Genomic DNA, 18,239 nt, shown 5'->3' on the forward strand with positions numbered 1-18,239 from the left:
CTTCTAGTGCGTTGAAACAGTATTTCATTACTTTCACGTTCACTTTTCCGGCTTTGGCCGCAGCAGTCCAGCCTCTCTGGCCCCTCCAGGGAGGAGAAGGCGAGGCCTTGGGCCCCATGCCCTGAGCGGCCCCCGTGGGCAGGAGGAGCGCCGCTTGATAACTGACCCTGCACCCAGTTTCTCGGGAGTAAAGCAAAGATTTAAGAAGTCACGGAAGAAACTAGAAGCACCTTCGACTCCGACATCTGGAGCAGCACAGCGTAGCTCTAGCCTTCTCGCGTCGATGGTGAAATCCCGCCCCGTGCTTTGTTGGGGGGCATTCACCGGAAGTACCAGTAAGGAAAAGGGCGGTGTGTTCTTCACAGGGTGAAGGCGCAAGAGGAAGCGCGATGGTGAGACTGGGTGGGCGGAGCCAGGAGGAAGGCGTGGCTTATGGGGCAAGGCGGTCCTTGGAGCGGAAGAGAACCAGGCTGGGGGGCGCGGCCTGTTTCCCTTGGCAACCGCGCGTTGTTGACATCCTCCTTAGCATCCCGAGGAGGAAGAGGAGGAGAGAAGGCTAGGTGGGGGGAAGCTATAGATATAGATAGCTTTAATTCGATTAATGTTTAATACTTTTTAACGAGTGTTTCCCACCCCCTATGTTTTTAACTTTTGCTATTTTATCTGTCAGGAGGAAAGAAGGATTATAAATAAATATATAACAATTATTTATTTTTTGTATATATATTATTTATTATACACACGCACAAACATTCACGCGCACAAACATATACTGTAAGTGGAAATAGTTGCTTTGCCATTTGCAGGTTTTTAGACGCCCCCCCCCCGAGAGAGCAACTTGCTCCCAGCCATCCGCCATGCATAAACTGGACCAACGCGGAGACCTCGCCGAGGATGCTGCCCTCCAGCGAAGGCGCTACAGGGAGCTGCAGAGGCAAAGCCGGGTGTTCGACGCCAGGGTCAGGACCATCGGGGTAAGCGTGCAGGAGAGGGATGTGGAGTTTGTGGGGGAATAAATAATAATAATAATAATTCTGGTACTGTAGGTAGAGTGCCTCTAACAATGGGCAGAGTGACTCCTGGAAAGGGTATCTGAAGAAGTGTGCATGCACACGAAAGCTCATACCAAAATAAAAACTTAGTTGGTCTTTAAGGTGCTACTGAAGGAAATTTTTTTATTTTACTTTGATCCAGACCAACACGGCTACCTACCTGTATCCTGGAAAGGGGCAATGCTTCCTTTTAGGACCTTTAGAGCAGGGGTCAGCAACCTTTTTCAGCCATGGGCCGGTCTACCTTCCCTCAGACCATATGGTGGGCTGAGTCGACTATATTTTGAAGGGGGAGAAAGAACAAATTTCTATGCCCCACAAATAACCCGGAGATGCATTTTAAATAAAAACACACATTCTACTCATGTAAAAACACCAGGCAGGCCCCACAAATAACCCAGAGTTGCAATTTAAACAAAAGGACACATTCTACTCATGTAAAAACACGCTGATTCCTGGACCGTCCACAGAAGGCGATTGGGCCTTAGTTTGCCTACCCCTGCTTTACGGTAGACCAAAGTGTTGATTTAAATTTCTGAAATTGGAATGTCAAAATTGATTTTACTGAGCATGTTGGTTCTTGTAGCCTGATCAATACAATCATCAAATAAACGGTACCGCAATGTCCCAATGAGCAGCATAAAACTTTTTCAGATGACTTGCAACTTTTCTTGCAAACTCCCTATTGCAAATATTATGAATAAACCACAGAAATATTTGGAAAACACTTTGGAAAATAATTTATAAACATAGCCATTCCTTGAATTATTAGGCTATTTTCTTTCTGAAATTGTATAACTCATAGTACCAACTACTACTAAGACTGCTATTTATCTCTCCCAGTTTTATTTATATTTACCTTTATTTATGTAATCTTTTGTTAATTACTGCTCATTTATGATATCTACAAATGCATTGAAGACATTGAATTTACAAAAGCTTGGTCACTACCTGAGCGATGGTGATTAGACAAAAGTCCTCTCAGTGAACTTCATGATTTAAAAAAATGCCATGCTTTATCACTAGCTGTAATTATTCTGATAACGGAGTAATACTGTAGTTCCCACAGCAAGTATGCCAAGTGTTAGTAGAGTCATGTTTAGACATTTGAGAGCAATTCTTTGATAGACGCTCCTAAAGGCAAGTAAATAATGTGTTTAAGGACAGGAATCTCTTACTAATATACAGTGGTATCTCTGGTTAAAAACTTAATTCATTCCGGAGGTCCGTTCTTAACCTGAAACTGTTCTTAACTTGAAGCACCACTTTAGCTAATGGGGCCTCCTGCTGCCGCCACACCGCCGGAGCACGATTTCTGTTCTCATACTGAAGCAAAGTTCTTAACCTGAGGTACTATTTTTGGGTTAGCAGAGTTTGTAACCTAAACCTGAAGCGTTTGTAACCTGAAGCGTCTGTAATCCGAGGCACCACTATATTGTATTGTTTGTTTGTTATGTAGGGCAGTGTTTCTCAACCTTTTTTGGGCCAAGGCACACTTGTTCCATGAAAAAAATCACGAGGCACACCACCATTAAAAAAGTTTAAAAATTTAACTCTGTGCCGCCCTATATTGACTATATAATTATGAAACACTTGCCAATTGCTGTGTTGGTTGCAATCTCCTGTAATAAGGTTTCACAAGCCGCTGATTTCTCTGCCAGCACAATCCCTTGCTCAGCAAGTTTCAGGTTGAGCTCATCCAGCCAGCTTCTTTAAGTTTGTCTAAAACCACTCTCCCGTGGTGGTGGCTGTTGAGAGCTGCGCTCGCCCCGCGTCGTGACCCGGCCGGCTTCCTTTCCGGTAGGTCAGAGTTGTGTATTGGCGGCCGCCAGGCACGTGACAATGCAAATCGCCCTTCTCGTCGCCGCACGTCGTGGCACACCAGCCAGCGTCTCGCGGCACACTAGTGTGCCGCGGAACAGCGGTTGAGAAACGCTGATGTAGGGTGCTCACAGTGAAGACAGTTGTACTCTCTGTATGAACCCAAGCCACTCAGTAGGGGATTTGAGCACAGGTCTCCCTCATCCCATTCCAGCATTCTGTGACACACTGGTTCTCACTGGAAATGTACCTGAATCTGCCCCTTGTTTTCCAGAATGTGTGCTTAAAGCAAATATGTTGGACACATAATAGATGAACACAAGTCTTCATTTTCCAGCTAGTGTCTTGAGTTTGCAAAATATGTTAATACCCTTTTTACTCCTGTATAGAGAACTTATAATGACATCCTATACTAGGAAAGGATTAGACTTGGAGCAGTTCATGGATAATCTGATCACTGGTTCATTTCTAAATGCTGCATCTTGAATAGCAGTTTCTATGTTGAAGTTAGCCCTGCATAGTTTTGGTAATACAGTAATTTCTTTATAATTTATACATTTCAAACAGTTTTGTGGTGGGGTTTTTTAACTACAGGTTGACACAGAAGCTTTGGACGCTCAAATCAAGGACAGAAAGATCCGAGAAGCAACTCAGAGGGCATATGAGGACACCATTGGTATATTTGTTAATAGTTTTAAAACAGTAATTTATCAAACAACTATCAAAATTTGTTCTCTTACTATTTTCTTCTTAAATAACACCTTACATTTTCTATGAATCTTCTGCTGTGAAGATGGAATTCATGAATTGCCAACATTATATAAGATTAACAGCAAAATCCTATACACCTCCCCCCAGGGCTAGCTGTGGGCAGGATTCATGCATTGGATGGGGTTGCACTAGATGATGACCCTTGGTGTCCCTTCCAACTCTACAATTCTATGGTTCTATGTCTACTTGGAAGCAAGTGCCATTAAGTGGGACTTAACCCCAGGTACACGGAAGAGGTGCATAAGTCTTTCTGTTGCAACTCCTACTGGCTGGAAACTAGGTGTGCTGGAATCTGGAGGTACTCCTCTTCGGATTCAAACACACCTAGTTTCCAGCCAGTAGGAGTTGCAACAGAAAGACATATGTTCACCGCAAACTTAAACAAGTCTAATTGTTATTTCTTTCCCCAGGGAATTATGGGAACTGTAGTTGTGTGAGTTCTTATTGACAATACTCACCAAACTCCCATTCCATGATTCTTTGGGAAACCATCGAAATTACAGTGGCGTAAATCTGTTATAAATTTGTAGTAGAGATATACTCAATATAGCACCAATGCAAACTAGATCCTGCTTACTGTTGCATGCCACCGCAATATCCGAGTGGTGCAGGGGCGGTGTTTCCTTTGGACAAGGCTGAGGTGTCTTTACGATATATGGTTTCTTTCCACATATATACAACCTGAGCCTACGATTGAGGGCCTCACAGCATTGACACCTCGTAGCTGCAGCCTTGGATTCAAACAGAAACACCACTCTGACTCTCTGGTTTCCGAGCCTGTTGCTTCCCACTTCCAGCTTCTGGCTCAGATCACTTCCATCTGGCCATTAGTCTTTCTAACTAACAGCCAGTTTAGGGATGGTGGCCCACCCATTTGTTATCTGGCACAGATCCACTTTGTTTGTTCACCTTATGGCCTAGGCTATCACTTCACCAGGAATTTGAATCATTGCTTATCATAGAATAATAGAATTGTAAAGTTGAAAGTTACCCTAAGGTCATCTAGTCCAACCCCCTGCAATGCAGGAATCTCAGCTAAAGTATCTGCAACAGATGGCCACCCAACCTCTGCTTCAAAACCACCAATGAAGGAGAGTCCACCACCTTCTGAGGGAGTCCGTTCCACTGTTGAACAGCTCTTACTGTCAGAAAGGTTTTCTTCCTGATGTTTAGTCACAATCTCCTTTCTTGTAACTTGAAGCCATTGGTTTGAGTCCTACCCTCCGGAGCAGGAGAAAACAAGCTTGTTCCCTCTTCCATGTGAAAGCCCTTGAGATATTTGAGGATGGCTAGCATATCTCCTCTTTTCCAGGCTAAACATACATTCAACTATTCTTCATAAGACTTGGTTTCCAGTTCCTTGATCAACTTGGTCACCCTCCTCTGCACACGTTCCAGCTTGTCAACATCCTTCTTAAATTGTGGTTCCCAGAACTGGACACAATATTCCAGGTGTGGTCTGACCAAGGCAGAATAGGGCTGTATTATGACTTTCCTTGATCTGGACACTATATTTCTGTTACAGTGCCTATAAATTGTTATATTTAAACATTTGCTGGGTCCAGGGATTAGAAGATTCCCCCCAACTCGGGGGAACGGCTTAGGGAGCTGGGTATGTTTAGCCCGGAGAAGAGAAGGTTAAGGGGTGATATGATAGCCATGTTCAAATATATGAAAGGATGTCATATGGAGGAGGGAGAAAGATTGTTTTCTGCTGCTCCAGAGAAGCAGACACGGAGCAATGGATTCAAACTACAAGAAAGAAGATTCCACCTAAACATCAGGAAGAACTTCCTGACAGTAAGAGCTGTTCGGCAGTGGAATTTGCTACCAAGGAGTGTGGTGGAGTCTCCTTCTTTGGAGGTCTTTAAGCAGAGGCTTGACAGACATATGTCAAGAATGCTTTGATGGTGTTTCCTGCTTGGCAGGGGGTTGGACTGGATGGCCCTTGTGGTCTCTTCCAACTCTATGATTCTAACTCAAAATACTACAAATATGTGTAATAGAACTCTAGTGACCATTTGAAAAAGAAAAGGAGAGGAGCCTCAGAAGGGATACTTAGTCTGCTGTTTCCCCAATCCTACCTGGGCCCCACCCCCACCCCCCTCTTGTGGACCAGGTACCGGTATTTACATATCCATGTGTGCATTTGGAACCTCACAAGTTGAAAATCAGCCAAGGCAGCAAGGCATTTGGGAGTAGAAAGATGGCAGATTACCTGATAACTCCACTTACCTGAGTAGACATGATTAGAATTGCATCCTTACTCTTTTCATGCTGCCACTTTTCTCTGTTGCTCAAACATTTGCATATTTCTATACCAAAACAAGTTGGTTCAATAAAAAGAATGGCTCTTTAGCATTTTTTAAAATAAGGAATGGTCCAAATGACCACATGGGGAACTCAAAAATACTGAGGATTCTGAGGCTTCTTTAGTGTCACTGAAAAAGAAGCTCCCACAACTGGTGTGTGTGTGTGTGTGTGTGTGCTTCAGAGCAGCAGCCTATGGTACAGAAGTGTGAAGAATGGTAGCTGGAAGCCATGCTGCATGCATACAACAGGCACCCTGGCTCCTTTGGGAGGAGGGTGAGACATATATTTAACAAAGAAAAAAATTGGGGGCAGCTCAAAGACATTTGGTGCCAAAAGGCATTTCTCACTTATCTGCATGGTGGTAAAAATGTTAAGAGCATTTGCAGTCTGAAATTGACTGTCTGAAGCAGGCTGTCTCACCTTCCTAACAGCTGGTGTTAGGAACCATGGAACCATCAGAAATGTGCCCATGCAAGTCTTTGGATGCTGGTCAATAAATTTGTAATTCTTTTATTGATAAATAGTTAAAAAGAGTATATGTTTCATCTGGGTTGTGAATGAGACTTTTTTCTTTTTCTTTTTTAATCCAGCTGCTGAAATGAAACAAAATGACAAAATCCTCTGCATCTTAGACGAACGACAGAAAAGAGACTCTCAAATTCTAAACAAAGCCGTCAATGAATTTCGCCAAAATTATCAGCGGCCAGAAACACGGCGTGAATTTGATTTGTCGGACCCGCAAGCCCTAAAGAAAGATACTCCAGCCCGTCTCGCAGACAGTGACCCTCGATGTACCATATCTGGCCTGCAGAAGTTTATGGGAGAAGATTTGAACAGTGAGAATAGGTGGAAATTCCAGAAGGAACAAACAAGGGAATGGCTTTTGCAACAACAAAAAGATTGGGAGAACGCACTGGCAGCTAAAAAATATGCAGGTAATAAATTAACCTAGATTTTTGAATTTGTTTTGAAAGTTATATCTCAGGTAGTTGGCCAAACAGTTGTCAAGTTATTCAGCTGCACGCCAGACAAAAGAATTCCTACATATTTTTATTAGAACACTTCTCCCTGACATACTAGTGTTGTTGCCTTTTTGTTTGTTTTTGGGCTTGGAATACATTTCAGTTTTGTCAGCCCTAATCCACAGTCTGGAGCAGTGAAGCAGTTCAGTACCTAATTACTGGGTATAAGTCCCATTGAAATGAGTGGGATTTACCTAAGAGTAGACATTCATTGGATTGCACAGTCATATGCATGTGATGCGTATTAATTGGAGGGAGAAAGCCGGATCTAGGGATTAGAGAAGTTACTGGTTTGTCAGGAGAGCAGGGCAAATGAATTGGGTTGTGTAAGGTGGACATGGAAACTTGAGTCCAAGGAACAGGCAGAAGCAACAGAATGCGGCAATAGGTTCCTCCCCACCCCACCCCAGTTATACTGATTTACGGTACATGTGTCCAATTCTGTTTCACTAATTTAGATGATCTCCATGACCAACACAGAATGGAACTTGATCAAAAGGCTCTGAACCTTCAAAGAATAGATGAAGAAACAAGACGGGCCATTTGCATCACTACTACAGAATTTAATAAAGCTCTGGTAAATCAGTATTAAAAGGAAAAACAAGATCAACTATTATTTTCCAAGTTCAGTGTAATATAGTGTAACAAGTAAGACACTGAAAAAACATTTCAGAATATTTAGACATCCTCTAGAGACATACTTTATTTTATTTATGAATCTGTTCCCATAAAACATCTCAAAGCAATTTAACAATAAAACATATATAAAAACAGTTTCATAGAATTGTATAGTTGGAAGAGACCCAACGGTCATCGTCCAACCCTGTGCAATGCAGGAATCTCAACTAAAGCATCCAAGACAAATGGCCATCCAACATTTCCGATGGAATAGTCTATTCTTATGGAATGTTTTTAGGGCCATTTCAGGACCAAACAACCCCATTATAACTAGTTGTTCAGTTTCCGCAAAAAGATTTCCTTCAAATGTACAACTCACTGTCTTTTTTCCTCCCCCCCCCACCCTTGGAAGTGGTCATCCTTTTGTTCCTGGAATAAAACTCAGGACTTCTAAGGGGTAGGGACAAGTCCTCCGCAGGCCTGTGGGAAAACTCCCATTCCAAGTGAATCCTGCATGACTTAAGAATTGGCTCGTATTTTATGATGAATGATTCCAGTAAGAGAAGGAACCAACAACAGTGATATCTGACATTTGGTTTGCTTGACCTTTTGACGTTTAAATCATTGGTTTATTCTGGCTCAGCTTAGGATGTTCCCTCCAAAATAAAGTGGGGTTTAGTGAATTATGAGCAGATTTTAATTTTTTTTTAACTTTAGTCTCTTGAACTTTTAGTTGGCCCTCCTGCATCTTATTTATTTATTTCATCTGGTTCTTTCCTATCTTGTTTTTAAGCTGTGGGTGAGTTTTGATTCTTCTCTTTCTGTTATTCCACTTGTTAGACTACTGCTAACTCTTGTCACTTATCAGTTAGTGAATCTTGTCTGTTTTGGCTCATTCTAATCTTTGAGAGTTTTACTTTGTGCTCTTCCTTTATTCCTACTTATTGATTAGCCGCTTTCCCATCTTGTTCCTCTTTCTTCTTATTTCTTTACTAGTGTATTTCAGCCCGTTCAATAACGGGCGCTAGAACATCCTGGGGTTTGGAGAAGCGCTTGCGCAGCGCTTCTCCGAACCCTGGGACCTGTCCTTACTGTCGGCGGCAGGGGGACAGGAACGGAGGAGGAGAAAGCGCTGCTTTCTCCTCCTCCGTTCCTCTCTCCCAGCCGCCGACAGCAAGGAGACATCCTGGGGTTTGGAGAAGCGCTTGTGCAGCGCTTCTCCGAACCCTGGGACCTGTCCTTGCTGTCGGCGGCAGGGGGACAGGAACGGAGGAGGAGAAAGCGCTGCTTTCTCCTCCTCCGTTCCTCTCTCCCAGCCGCCGACAGCAAGGAGACATCCTGGGGTTTGGAGAAGCGCTTGCGCAGCGCTTCTCCGAACCCTGGGACCTGTCCTTACTGTCGGCGGCAGGGGGACAGGAACGGAGGAGGAGAAAGCGCTGCTTTCTCCTCCTCCGTTCCTCTCTCCCAGCCGCCGACAGCAAGGAGACATCCTGGGGTTTGGAGAAGCGCTTGTGCAGCGCTTCTCCGAACCCTGGGACCTGTCCTTGCTGTCGGCGGCAGGGGGACAGGAACGGAGGAGGAGAAAGCGCTGCTTTCTCCTCCTCCGTTCCTCTCTCCCAGCCGCCGACAGCAAGGAGACATCCTGGGGTTTGGAGAAGCGCTTGCGCAGCGCTTCTCCGAACCCTGGGACCTGTCCTTACTGTCGGCGGCAGGGGGACAGGAACGGAGGAGGAGAAAGCGCTGCTTTCTCCTCCTCCGTTCCTCTCTCCCAGCCGCCGACAGGAAGCAGACATCCCGGGGTTCGGAGAAGCGCTTGCGCAGCGCTTCTCCGAACCCTGGGACCTGTCCTTGCTGTCGGCGGCAGGGGGACAGGAACGGAGGAGGAGAAAGCGCTGCTTTCTCCTCCTCCGTTCCTCTCTCCCAGCCGCCGACAGCAAGGAGACATCCTGGGGTTTGGAGAAGCGCTTGCGCAGCGCTTCTCCGAACCCTGGGACCTGTCCTTACTGTCGGCGGCAGGGGGACAGGAACGGAGGAGGAGAAAGCGCTGCTTTCTCCTCCTCCGTTCCTCTCTCCCAGCCGCCGACAGCAAGGAGACATCCTGGGGTTTGGAGAAGCGCTTGTGCAGCGCTTCTCCGAACCCTGGGACCTGTCCTTGCTGTCGGCGGCAGGGGGACAGGAACGGAGGAGGAGAAAGCGCTGCTTTCTCCTCCTCCGTTCCTCTCTCCCAGCCGCCGACAGCAAGGAGACATCCTGGGGTTTGGAGAAGCGCTTGCGCAGCGCTTCTCCGAACCCTGGGACCTGTCCTTACTGTCGGCGGCAGGGGGACAGGAACGGAGGAGGAGAAAGCGCTGCTTTCTCCTCCTCCGTTCCTCTCTCCCAGCCGCCGACAGGAAGCAGACATCCCGGGGTTCGGAGAAGCGCTTGCGCAGCGCTTCTCCGAACCCTGGGACCCGTCCTTACTGTCGGCGGCAGGGGGACAGGAACGGAGGAGGAGAAAGCGCTGCTTTCTCCTCCTCCGTTCCTCTCTCCCAGCCGCCGACAGGAAGCAGACATCCCGGGGTTCGGAGAAGCGCTTGCGCAGCGCTTCTCCGAACCCTGGGACCCGTCCTTACTGTCGGCGGCAGGGGGACAGGAACGGAGGAGGAGAAAGCGGCGCTTTCTCCTCCTTCCTTCCTCTCCCCCAGCCGCCGACAGGAAGGACGCGCGCACTCTCCCCCCCCCCGCCTCCTCCAACCGCCGCTCCTCACGGCCAGGGAGGGTTGTGAGGAGGCCTTCGCCGGCCTCCACCCCGGCGGGAGCGGCGGTTGGAGGAGGCAGAGTGGGGGGAGAGTGCGCGCGCGCAGTCTCTGCTGTCCAATCCCTGTATCCCTGGGGCACATGCGCAGTGACCCAGGGACACACGGGACATCTGGACGCAGGGACAACATGGACATTATTATATAGGATAGTATTTGCATACCACTTTTCACAACTTTAGAAAGCAGTTGACAGTGCACTTCAGAAACACAATAATTGAAATCAATAAAACAGCAAGATTCATTTTTCCAGTTGAGTAAGACCAGTCAGCTGCAGGATGCTTTCCTCTGATTCTCATCCTCTTGTGTCTCTCTGTTCTATGTTGGCTCCCTTTTCTTCAGTTCATTTAGTCCAGGCACCCCCCAAACTGCAGCCCTCCAGATGTTTTGGACTACAATTCCCATCATCCCTGACCACTGGTCCTCTTAGCTAGGGATCATGGGAGTTGTAGGCCAAAACATCTGGAGGGCCGCAGTTTGGGGGTGCCTGATTTAGTCTAATTCAGTTGCTGATGTTTCCATTCTTAGGTCTTCCTTATTTATCTTTCTATCTTGATTCTCCTGTGAGCTGAAGAGAAGGGATTGTAGTAAAGTGTATTAGATAACATAACAATATCATGCTGTACTCACAGCAGTGTAGCTAGCCACCTGGCCGCCCGGGACGGCAAACCCGAAGGCACCCCGCCGGTCCGTCGCACGCATGCGCCGCGTGTCGTGACACATGTGTCATGACGCACAACGCATGTGCACACAGGAGGGATATGACGCGGCGACACAGCAGGCAGTGGCGGGCGGCGTCCGGCAGGCCTCCCCCTTTCCCTTTGGCCCTCCCTCCGCCCATCCTTACTGTGCTCGAGATGGTTCTCCTCACAGCCAGTTTGCGCAGGCTCTGCAGGGGCTGGTCCTGCTCACCCGCCGCCTGGCTTTCTTCAGGGCCATCATGGAGGCGGGCGAGGGCTGTGCTGCTGGCGGAGGGCAGCTCCTCCGGCAGGGAGGAGATGCCGTGGAGGAGCCAGGCTTGGAAGCCGCCGGAGCTCTTTCCGCAACGCACCCCGGCCTCGCCTCCACATGGGCGGCGAGGGGCGCTTGCAGCGGCAGCCATCGGAGGTGGTCACCCCTGTCCAGCCTGCTGCCCCCCGCCCAGCCTGCCGTCCGGGGCGGCACGCCCCCCCCATTACTATGCCACTGTGTACTCATTAAGAATTGTGCCCGGTTTAACAAGGTAAATCTTTTGGAAGAACCAATAAGGGTTTGCTGTTTTTCTGAGTTTTTCCTACAACAATGTCTTTTTTAAGGCTGCTGACGTTGCATCAAGAAAACAACTTGAAAAGGAGCAAGAAGACAAAGATAACATGGCTGAGATTTCAAATCTGCTTAGAGGAGACCTGCTCTCTGAAAACCCACAGCAAGCTGCCAGTTCCTTTGGTAAAGGTCGAGTGATTCCTAACCGATGGAAAGGAATGAACCAAGATCAGCTGAAAGAAATACGTGATGTTCAGCTGCAACAAGTTCTGGAGAAGCTGGTATTCACTTTCATATTGCTGTTGTGCTGCAGTAGAAACTGATGAATCCTCTTTTGAAATAGGATGTTTAAAAAAACACAAATACTTAATTATTTTTCACCAGTCTTCCAGAACTCATTGTAAGAACTAATTCACACTTAACATAATTGCCACCCTGACCACACAATTATTTTGGGAACACTACTCCATAATGATTAAAACTACAAAACAATTACATACAGGTAATCTATCCACATCAACCCGATGACTGCATTATTTTCTTAACAACCTTAAAAATGAAATTATGCTTCATCAGCTCAGCCCAATTCAGGCTGCAGTCCTGTAGCTGGCCAGAGTCTGGCTGAAAGGCCTTTGGAATGTGTGCAATTTGTACTGCAGAGTGATTCATATACATCACTGTGCGAGCCCCTGATACACATGTGTGTGTCTGTGTCTGTGTCAATGCATGTGAAGACTGGGTGTGCCACAGACAGCTTTGGCGTTGAATCCCCTTGTTCCTCTGACATGTTCCCCCAAAGCACCAAGAACTCTATAAGCCCTGAAACTGGAGAAGATGATTGATGTGAATGGGTGGGAAACTTGAAATTGTATACAGTGGTACCTCTACTTACGAATAACTCTACTTACGAATGTTTCTACTTAAGAACGGAGCTCCGTCCGCCATCTTGGATGCGGTTTAGATAGGATTTTTTCTACTTACGAATTTTTAGATAGGATTGCTTCGACTTACGAATTTTTTCTCCCAATGCATTCCTATGGGATTCGACTTACAATTTTTTTCGACTTCCAAATGTCCGTTCGGAACGCATTAAATTCGTAAGTAGAGGTACCACTGTATATTGTTCCAAGGAGGAGAAGGGAAAGGGCTGCCCACACCTCTCATCCTGGCTGCATTGATCCAGCAAGGCACAGAAAACAGATTCCCAAACTCCTGTACCTCCATAGGTTTTCTGTATTAAAGTGCATTCTCTTAGCCTCGGTCACCAAAGATGGTGGGAAGGCCCAAACTGTGCCCAGATGGACAGAAAGCTAATGCATTTAATTTGACCAACTCTTAATTTCCTATTCCATAAATGTGTCTTTCCTTTCCCCCTATATTGTGCTATTAAAATATGTACAGCTGTTTTATAAATAACATAGTTCTCTTTCCTGTTACTGTACTGATCCTACCTCTTCCAAATATCCTAAGATAATAATTACGGGAACTAATAGAGCTGTCTTTTTAACACTTGTCCTTAACTGTAACTAAGCCTCCTATTTCATTGCACATTCCCACCAAACATGCAGTATGTCTAATCCTTGATAATTACAGAAGGAAGAAATAATTAAGAAGTATATTAGGGTATATATGTTTATATGGGGGCATATGCTACTTGGCAAATGTTTTATGTAAATATGATAATGTCAGTTGCGTGGATTTCCACATTCTGGGCTCTGTATAATTGTGCCTTTATGCCAGAGGCAGGCAGCTTGCAACTCTCAGCATAACTATATGTAGATTTCATATAGTTGAAAGCAAACTCACCAGCCGTGCCCCGTACCTACATCAGATCCAGCATAAGTAAGACTGAGGGACCAGCACATTCGGTGGGTGGGTAGACTTCCTGCCTACAATGAGGACTGAGGAAGCAGTTTGATCAAAGTTCTGAGCTGTGGGCTTGAAATCTCCTGTGCCGCCGCCTTAGGTATGCCAACTCTGCCACCGGCACGTGGTTTGTTTAAACACACAGGTAGAAGGCATGCACAGCACCATTTGCACATGTACATACATGCATACTGTACGTACATCAGTTCGGTTGTATGAGGATTGCCCTAGTTAGGATTTGGGTGTTTGTGAATTGTTGCTGGCTATGAAGAAATAACGAGCATTTCCTTTTTGATATAGAGGTTGGATGAAGAAGAACGTCAAAGAAATGCGGAGTGGGACAGAAAGCGCATTCAGGAAGCTAGGGCTGAAGTGCTTTTCGAACGGCATCAACAGCGTCAGAATCGAGAGCTTCGGAGAACATTAGATAATCTTAATGCACAGCTCTCCCAGGAACAGAAGACAAGGTAAGAAGTGTCTATACCACCATAGCTCATGTGCCTGGAGCCTAGTCTGGTGAGCTATCATGCATACATATATGACCGTCTTCAGTCTCACCAGAAAATAGCAGGCATTGATCAGGCCTGGTATAAAGGCTAGTAGTCTGGTTTTTGTTTTTATCTGATCAATAGAGTAGTGTCTTCTGCTCATTGTTCTTTAAGCTCAGGTTTCTAGTCTTTCCAGTTTAAAACCCTGATCTGGAGACAGGCCCTTCTGGGGAAAGGTCCACCTGTAGAAGGTCCTAGGTTCAATCCCAAACATCTTCAGGTAGGGTTGGGTATGTCTCCTGGAGAGTGACTGCCAGTCGTTCTAGACACCACTGAGGTCGGTGGAGTTATGATCTGACAGTGTGCAAGGCATCTTCAAGAGTTTGGCAGAGTTATTCTGTTTTGATCAAACTGGTTGCACTCACTTGGTCCAAAATGCTCATCCTACTGAAATTCTGCAGAGAACTTGCTATTTTCTACATTCACTGATCTGTCATAATCTTTAAAAATAAGCATCCTAAGTTTTTTTTAAATGTCAGACTTAAATACCTGTTATCATTCTATGATACTATTGATGCTTTTGGTGACTACTTTACTTTGCGGGTGGCGCTGTGGGTTAAACCACTGAGCCTAGGGCTTGCTGATCTGGAGGTCGGCAGTTTGAATCCCCGTGACGGGGTGAGAGCTCCCGTTGCTCGGTCCCAGCTCCTGCCAACCTAGCAGTTCGAAAGCACCTCAAAGTGCAAGTAGATAAATAGGTACTGCTACAGCATTGGTCATGACTGGACCTAATGGTCAGGGGTCCCTTTACCTTCTTACTTTGCATAGCAGTTATCTGAAGTGTAATCAGCACACATTAAGAATGAACTTTACATTTTTATGAGAACTTTTATTAATTGAATATATTTATTTCCAGGCAAGCATATATTGATGAAGAGGTGTGTTCAAATTTTCCTTCTGGCCAGTATTACACACAATTTAACACCACTAGCCGGTGATGTTTGGATCAATATTATCAAGTCGGATATATCCAAAATGTTTGCAGAAGTATTTGTTTCAACTTCAAAACTGTAATAAAGAAAACAACATTCATATGTTTTTTACCTGACATACGGATATTATGAAACCAAACCTTTATAATGAGCAAGAGGATGGTGGATTCTAAAAGGAAATATTAATGCAGAAATAAAAAATGTACAGTGAAGTAATAGACATTATAATAGAACATTTGAAGTTCTTAGTAAAAGTTGTTGATACTGCTATAATGCTTTTGTTTTGTTTTTATGAAATGACATTCAATTTCATTGTACTATGTACAATGACAATAAAGTATCTGTCTATCTATCTATCTATCTATCTACAGTGGTACCTCGGTTTATGAACACAATTGGTTCCAGAAGTCTGTTCATAAACTGAAGCGTTCATAAACTGAAGCGAACTTTCCCATTGAAAGTAATGGAAAGTGGATTAATCCGTTCCAGACGGTCTGCGGAGTAACCGTTCATAACCTGAAGCGAACTTTCCCATTGAAAGTAATGGAAAGTGGATTAATCCGTTCCAGACGGGTCCGCGGAGTACTTAAACTGAAGCGTTCATAAACTGAAACATGGGTGTAATTAGTTCTGGAAGTCTGTTCATAAACTGAAGCGTTCATAAACTGAAGCGAACTTTCCCATTAAAAGTAATGGAAAGTGAATTAATCCGTTCCAGATGGGTCCGCGGCGTTCATAAACCGAAAATTCATAAACCGAGGTGTTCATAAACCGAGGTTCCACTGTATCTATCTATCTATCTACTAGAAGAATTTATAGGAGAATTTTGTAGCCCCACCTTTCATCGAATGATTCCAATGTCAGTTTCATTCAATCTAATGCTGCACAATTCATAAAATCAAATACAAATTGAGCAAAAATTTTGGAAACAGTAAATAAAATGAATTGCATAACAATTGTTCTGTGCACAAACATATCCGTATAAGAATGTTTCTAGATATTCCTATGTTGCATTCTGCACTGTATCATATGGTATCACTTACCCCATATAATGACACCATCACTTGTGCATTTCTCCACCTCCATTCCAAACCACTGGTTTCCACTGGCAGGAGTGGATAAGCAATATGTTATGGAGGAAAACGTGAACATAGGCATTCCCATCTCATTTGTGACATCCAACCCTGTGCATAAAGATTCATTGAATGACCAGAAAACTCCACTAGAAGGAAACACATAGTGGGTGTAACAGATTTTCCCTCTCCCTATTGCCTCCATCCCCAATAACCCAAAAATCTGCTCTGGAGATTTGGTGATCTTCTGGAGCAGATGTGGACAGAGGGGTCCATCAGGGTTGGAGAGGAAGAGGAAGAAGTCAGCTCACTTGACATTAGATGTTATCCAGAATATCCATCTCAACTAGGAAACGTTTGTCCAAAATTTGTCTTCATGATCTCTTTTCAGACTTTCACATGGAATTTTCTGCATAAACATCCATAAGCTTTCTGGAAACTTACCGAACTCTGTCATGCTCAGTTTGACTTAGATACTATTTTATATATGTCTTGGGGAAGTACTGTGCCCTATTGCTTATTTGGGTTGAATGTGTTTTTGTGTGTTTGTGTCTTCTTGAACCATTTTTACTTTTGAGTCATTTTGTAGAATTTAAAAATAAATGAATGAGTTCTGAGAAGCACTGAGAATTTAACCATCAGCGGGAGAACTTTGGCAGTTACTCAGAAATCCAACCCAATTCAGTCTTCACTAGTCTTGCATCTTTTATATATGTCTCTGTCCCTTAAATTTGGGGAGAATTTACCCACAGCCAAAAGACATACGGTACTTGAGTTATTATTTTCTTTTTTTCTATCAACAGTTCCTCTACTAAAGCAAAAAAATGCTCGATAAGCTTACCCCCAGCTTGAATACCATTTGGGGGAATGAGACAAGGTAGCTAGTAGAGAGCGTCTCCCTCATCTGCACCAACAGAGCAGTAAGTGGACATGCCTGGTCTACAAATACAGAGGAACGGGGGGGGGCATTTTTCTTGGAGTGTCCTGCACCACTTCAGATGGCAGGTGAAGTGGGAATCACAGTTCTGAATGCTGCTCCTCTACACGGAAAACAACCAAAGAACTCAAACATCTCCCTGAAACCAAGAAACTGACAGGGCGGGGGGTGGCTTGCTTAGAACTTGTCTCTTGAGATGTGAAAAGTTTTGTTTGCAGGGAGCTTTTTATGTGGGGAAGCATTCAGAAATGACATTTCCTACCTTCAGTATGCAGGTGGCGCTGTGGGTTAAACCACTGAGCCTAGGGCTTGCTGATCAGAAGGTCGGCGGTTCGAATCCCTGCGACGGGGTGAGCTCCCGTTGCTCGGTCCCAGCTCCTGCCAACCTAGCAGTTCGAAAGCACGTCAAAGTGCAGGTAGATAAATGGGAAGGTAAACAGTGGGAAGGTAAACGGCGTTTCTGTGTGATGCTCTGGTTTGCCAGAAGCAGCTTTGTCATGCTGGCCACATGACCCGGAAGCTGTACACCGGCTCCCTCGGCCAATAATGCGAGATGAGCGCGCAACCCCAGAGTCGGTCATGACTGGACCTAATGGTCAGGGGTCCCTTTACCTTTACCTTTACCTTCAGTATGCATCAGTATTTTCATCTTTATTACCCCATTCTGCTCCATGTATACACCAAGTCACAGTCTCTCAAAGCTATATGATGGCGTTGCACAAGATTCAGAGATACATTTCAATGCTGTGGGAAGGAAGTCGGCAAATATGACTCATCAAATTTTGGTTTGCATTTGTATTTTGGGGTTCTTCAGTCAGTGTTCTTGCTGACAAAGAGAAGGTTGGATGCATAGATAAGAACAAAGAGGCAAACAAATATAGCAAAAAGGAGCAGGTATGTTATCAGCAGAATATATAAGCAATTTACAATGACAATGTCCCGTGGTGGCATCGTACACTTTGTAGGGCACAATACTTAGATAATGTTACTGGTGTCTTCACTCTACAAAACAAAACAAAACAAATGCATTTATTAATCTTGTGGAAAAGGAACAAAGAGAAGTTTGAGTTCGGAGGACAAAAATGGAAAGTTGAGTTTTGTAGTCTAAGCTAGCAGCAATTTTGTGGGGGTGTCTGCCTCTCTCTGGGGATCAAATATGAAGTAGTAGAGCTTTCTGTTGCAGTTTCTAAACTGAGTGCCTCTATCAAAACTCAACCTGTATATTTGTAAATAAATTCAGATTACAAAA

The 18,239-nt window shown here is 44.9% G+C and overlaps 2 protein-coding genes across 5 annotated transcripts in view; one reads left to right on the plus strand and one right to left on the minus strand.

The window, feature by feature from the left end:
* The window catches only part of SMC1B (structural maintenance of chromosomes 1B), a 48,357-nt gene extending 47,969 nt beyond the window's left edge, over positions 1-388 (minus strand). For both annotated transcript variants that reach the window (XM_088669959.1, XM_088669958.1), the window contains exon 1: positions 231-388. In XM_088669959.1, the coding sequence (XP_088526085.1) occupies positions 231-245 (15 nt within the window). In that variant the 5' untranslated portion in view covers positions 246-388. The remainder of the gene's footprint in view (positions 1-230) is intronic.
* RIBC2 (RIB43A domain with coiled-coils 2) lies at positions 381-16,673 on the plus strand. 3 transcript variants are annotated; one of them, XM_088669960.1, is made up of 8 exons: positions 381-560; positions 807-974; positions 3,468-3,549; positions 6,548-6,892; positions 7,438-7,556; positions 11,688-11,915; positions 13,801-13,967; positions 14,905-16,673. In XM_088669960.1, exons 2-8 carry the CDS (start codon positions 858-860, stop codon positions 14,984-14,986), a joined length of 1,140 nt encoding a protein of 379 aa, XP_088526086.1. In that variant the 5' UTR covers positions 381-560; positions 807-857; the 3' UTR covers positions 14,987-16,673. The 3 variants fall into 3 exon arrangements, with proteins under 3 accessions (XP_088526086.1, XP_060131146.1, XP_088526087.1); XM_088669961.1 differs by adding an exon at positions 2,313-2,402 and having other exon boundaries at positions 519-974; XM_060275163.2 differs by having other exon boundaries at positions 515-974.
* The last annotated feature ends 1,566 nt before the right edge of the window (positions 16,674-18,239 follow it).

Source organism: Zootoca vivipara, chromosome 5, assembly GCF_965207765.1.
Source record: "Zootoca vivipara chromosome 5, rZooViv2.hap1.1, whole genome shotgun sequence".
Classification (NCBI taxonomy): Eukaryota; Metazoa; Chordata; class Lepidosauria; order Squamata; family Lacertidae; genus Zootoca; species Zootoca vivipara.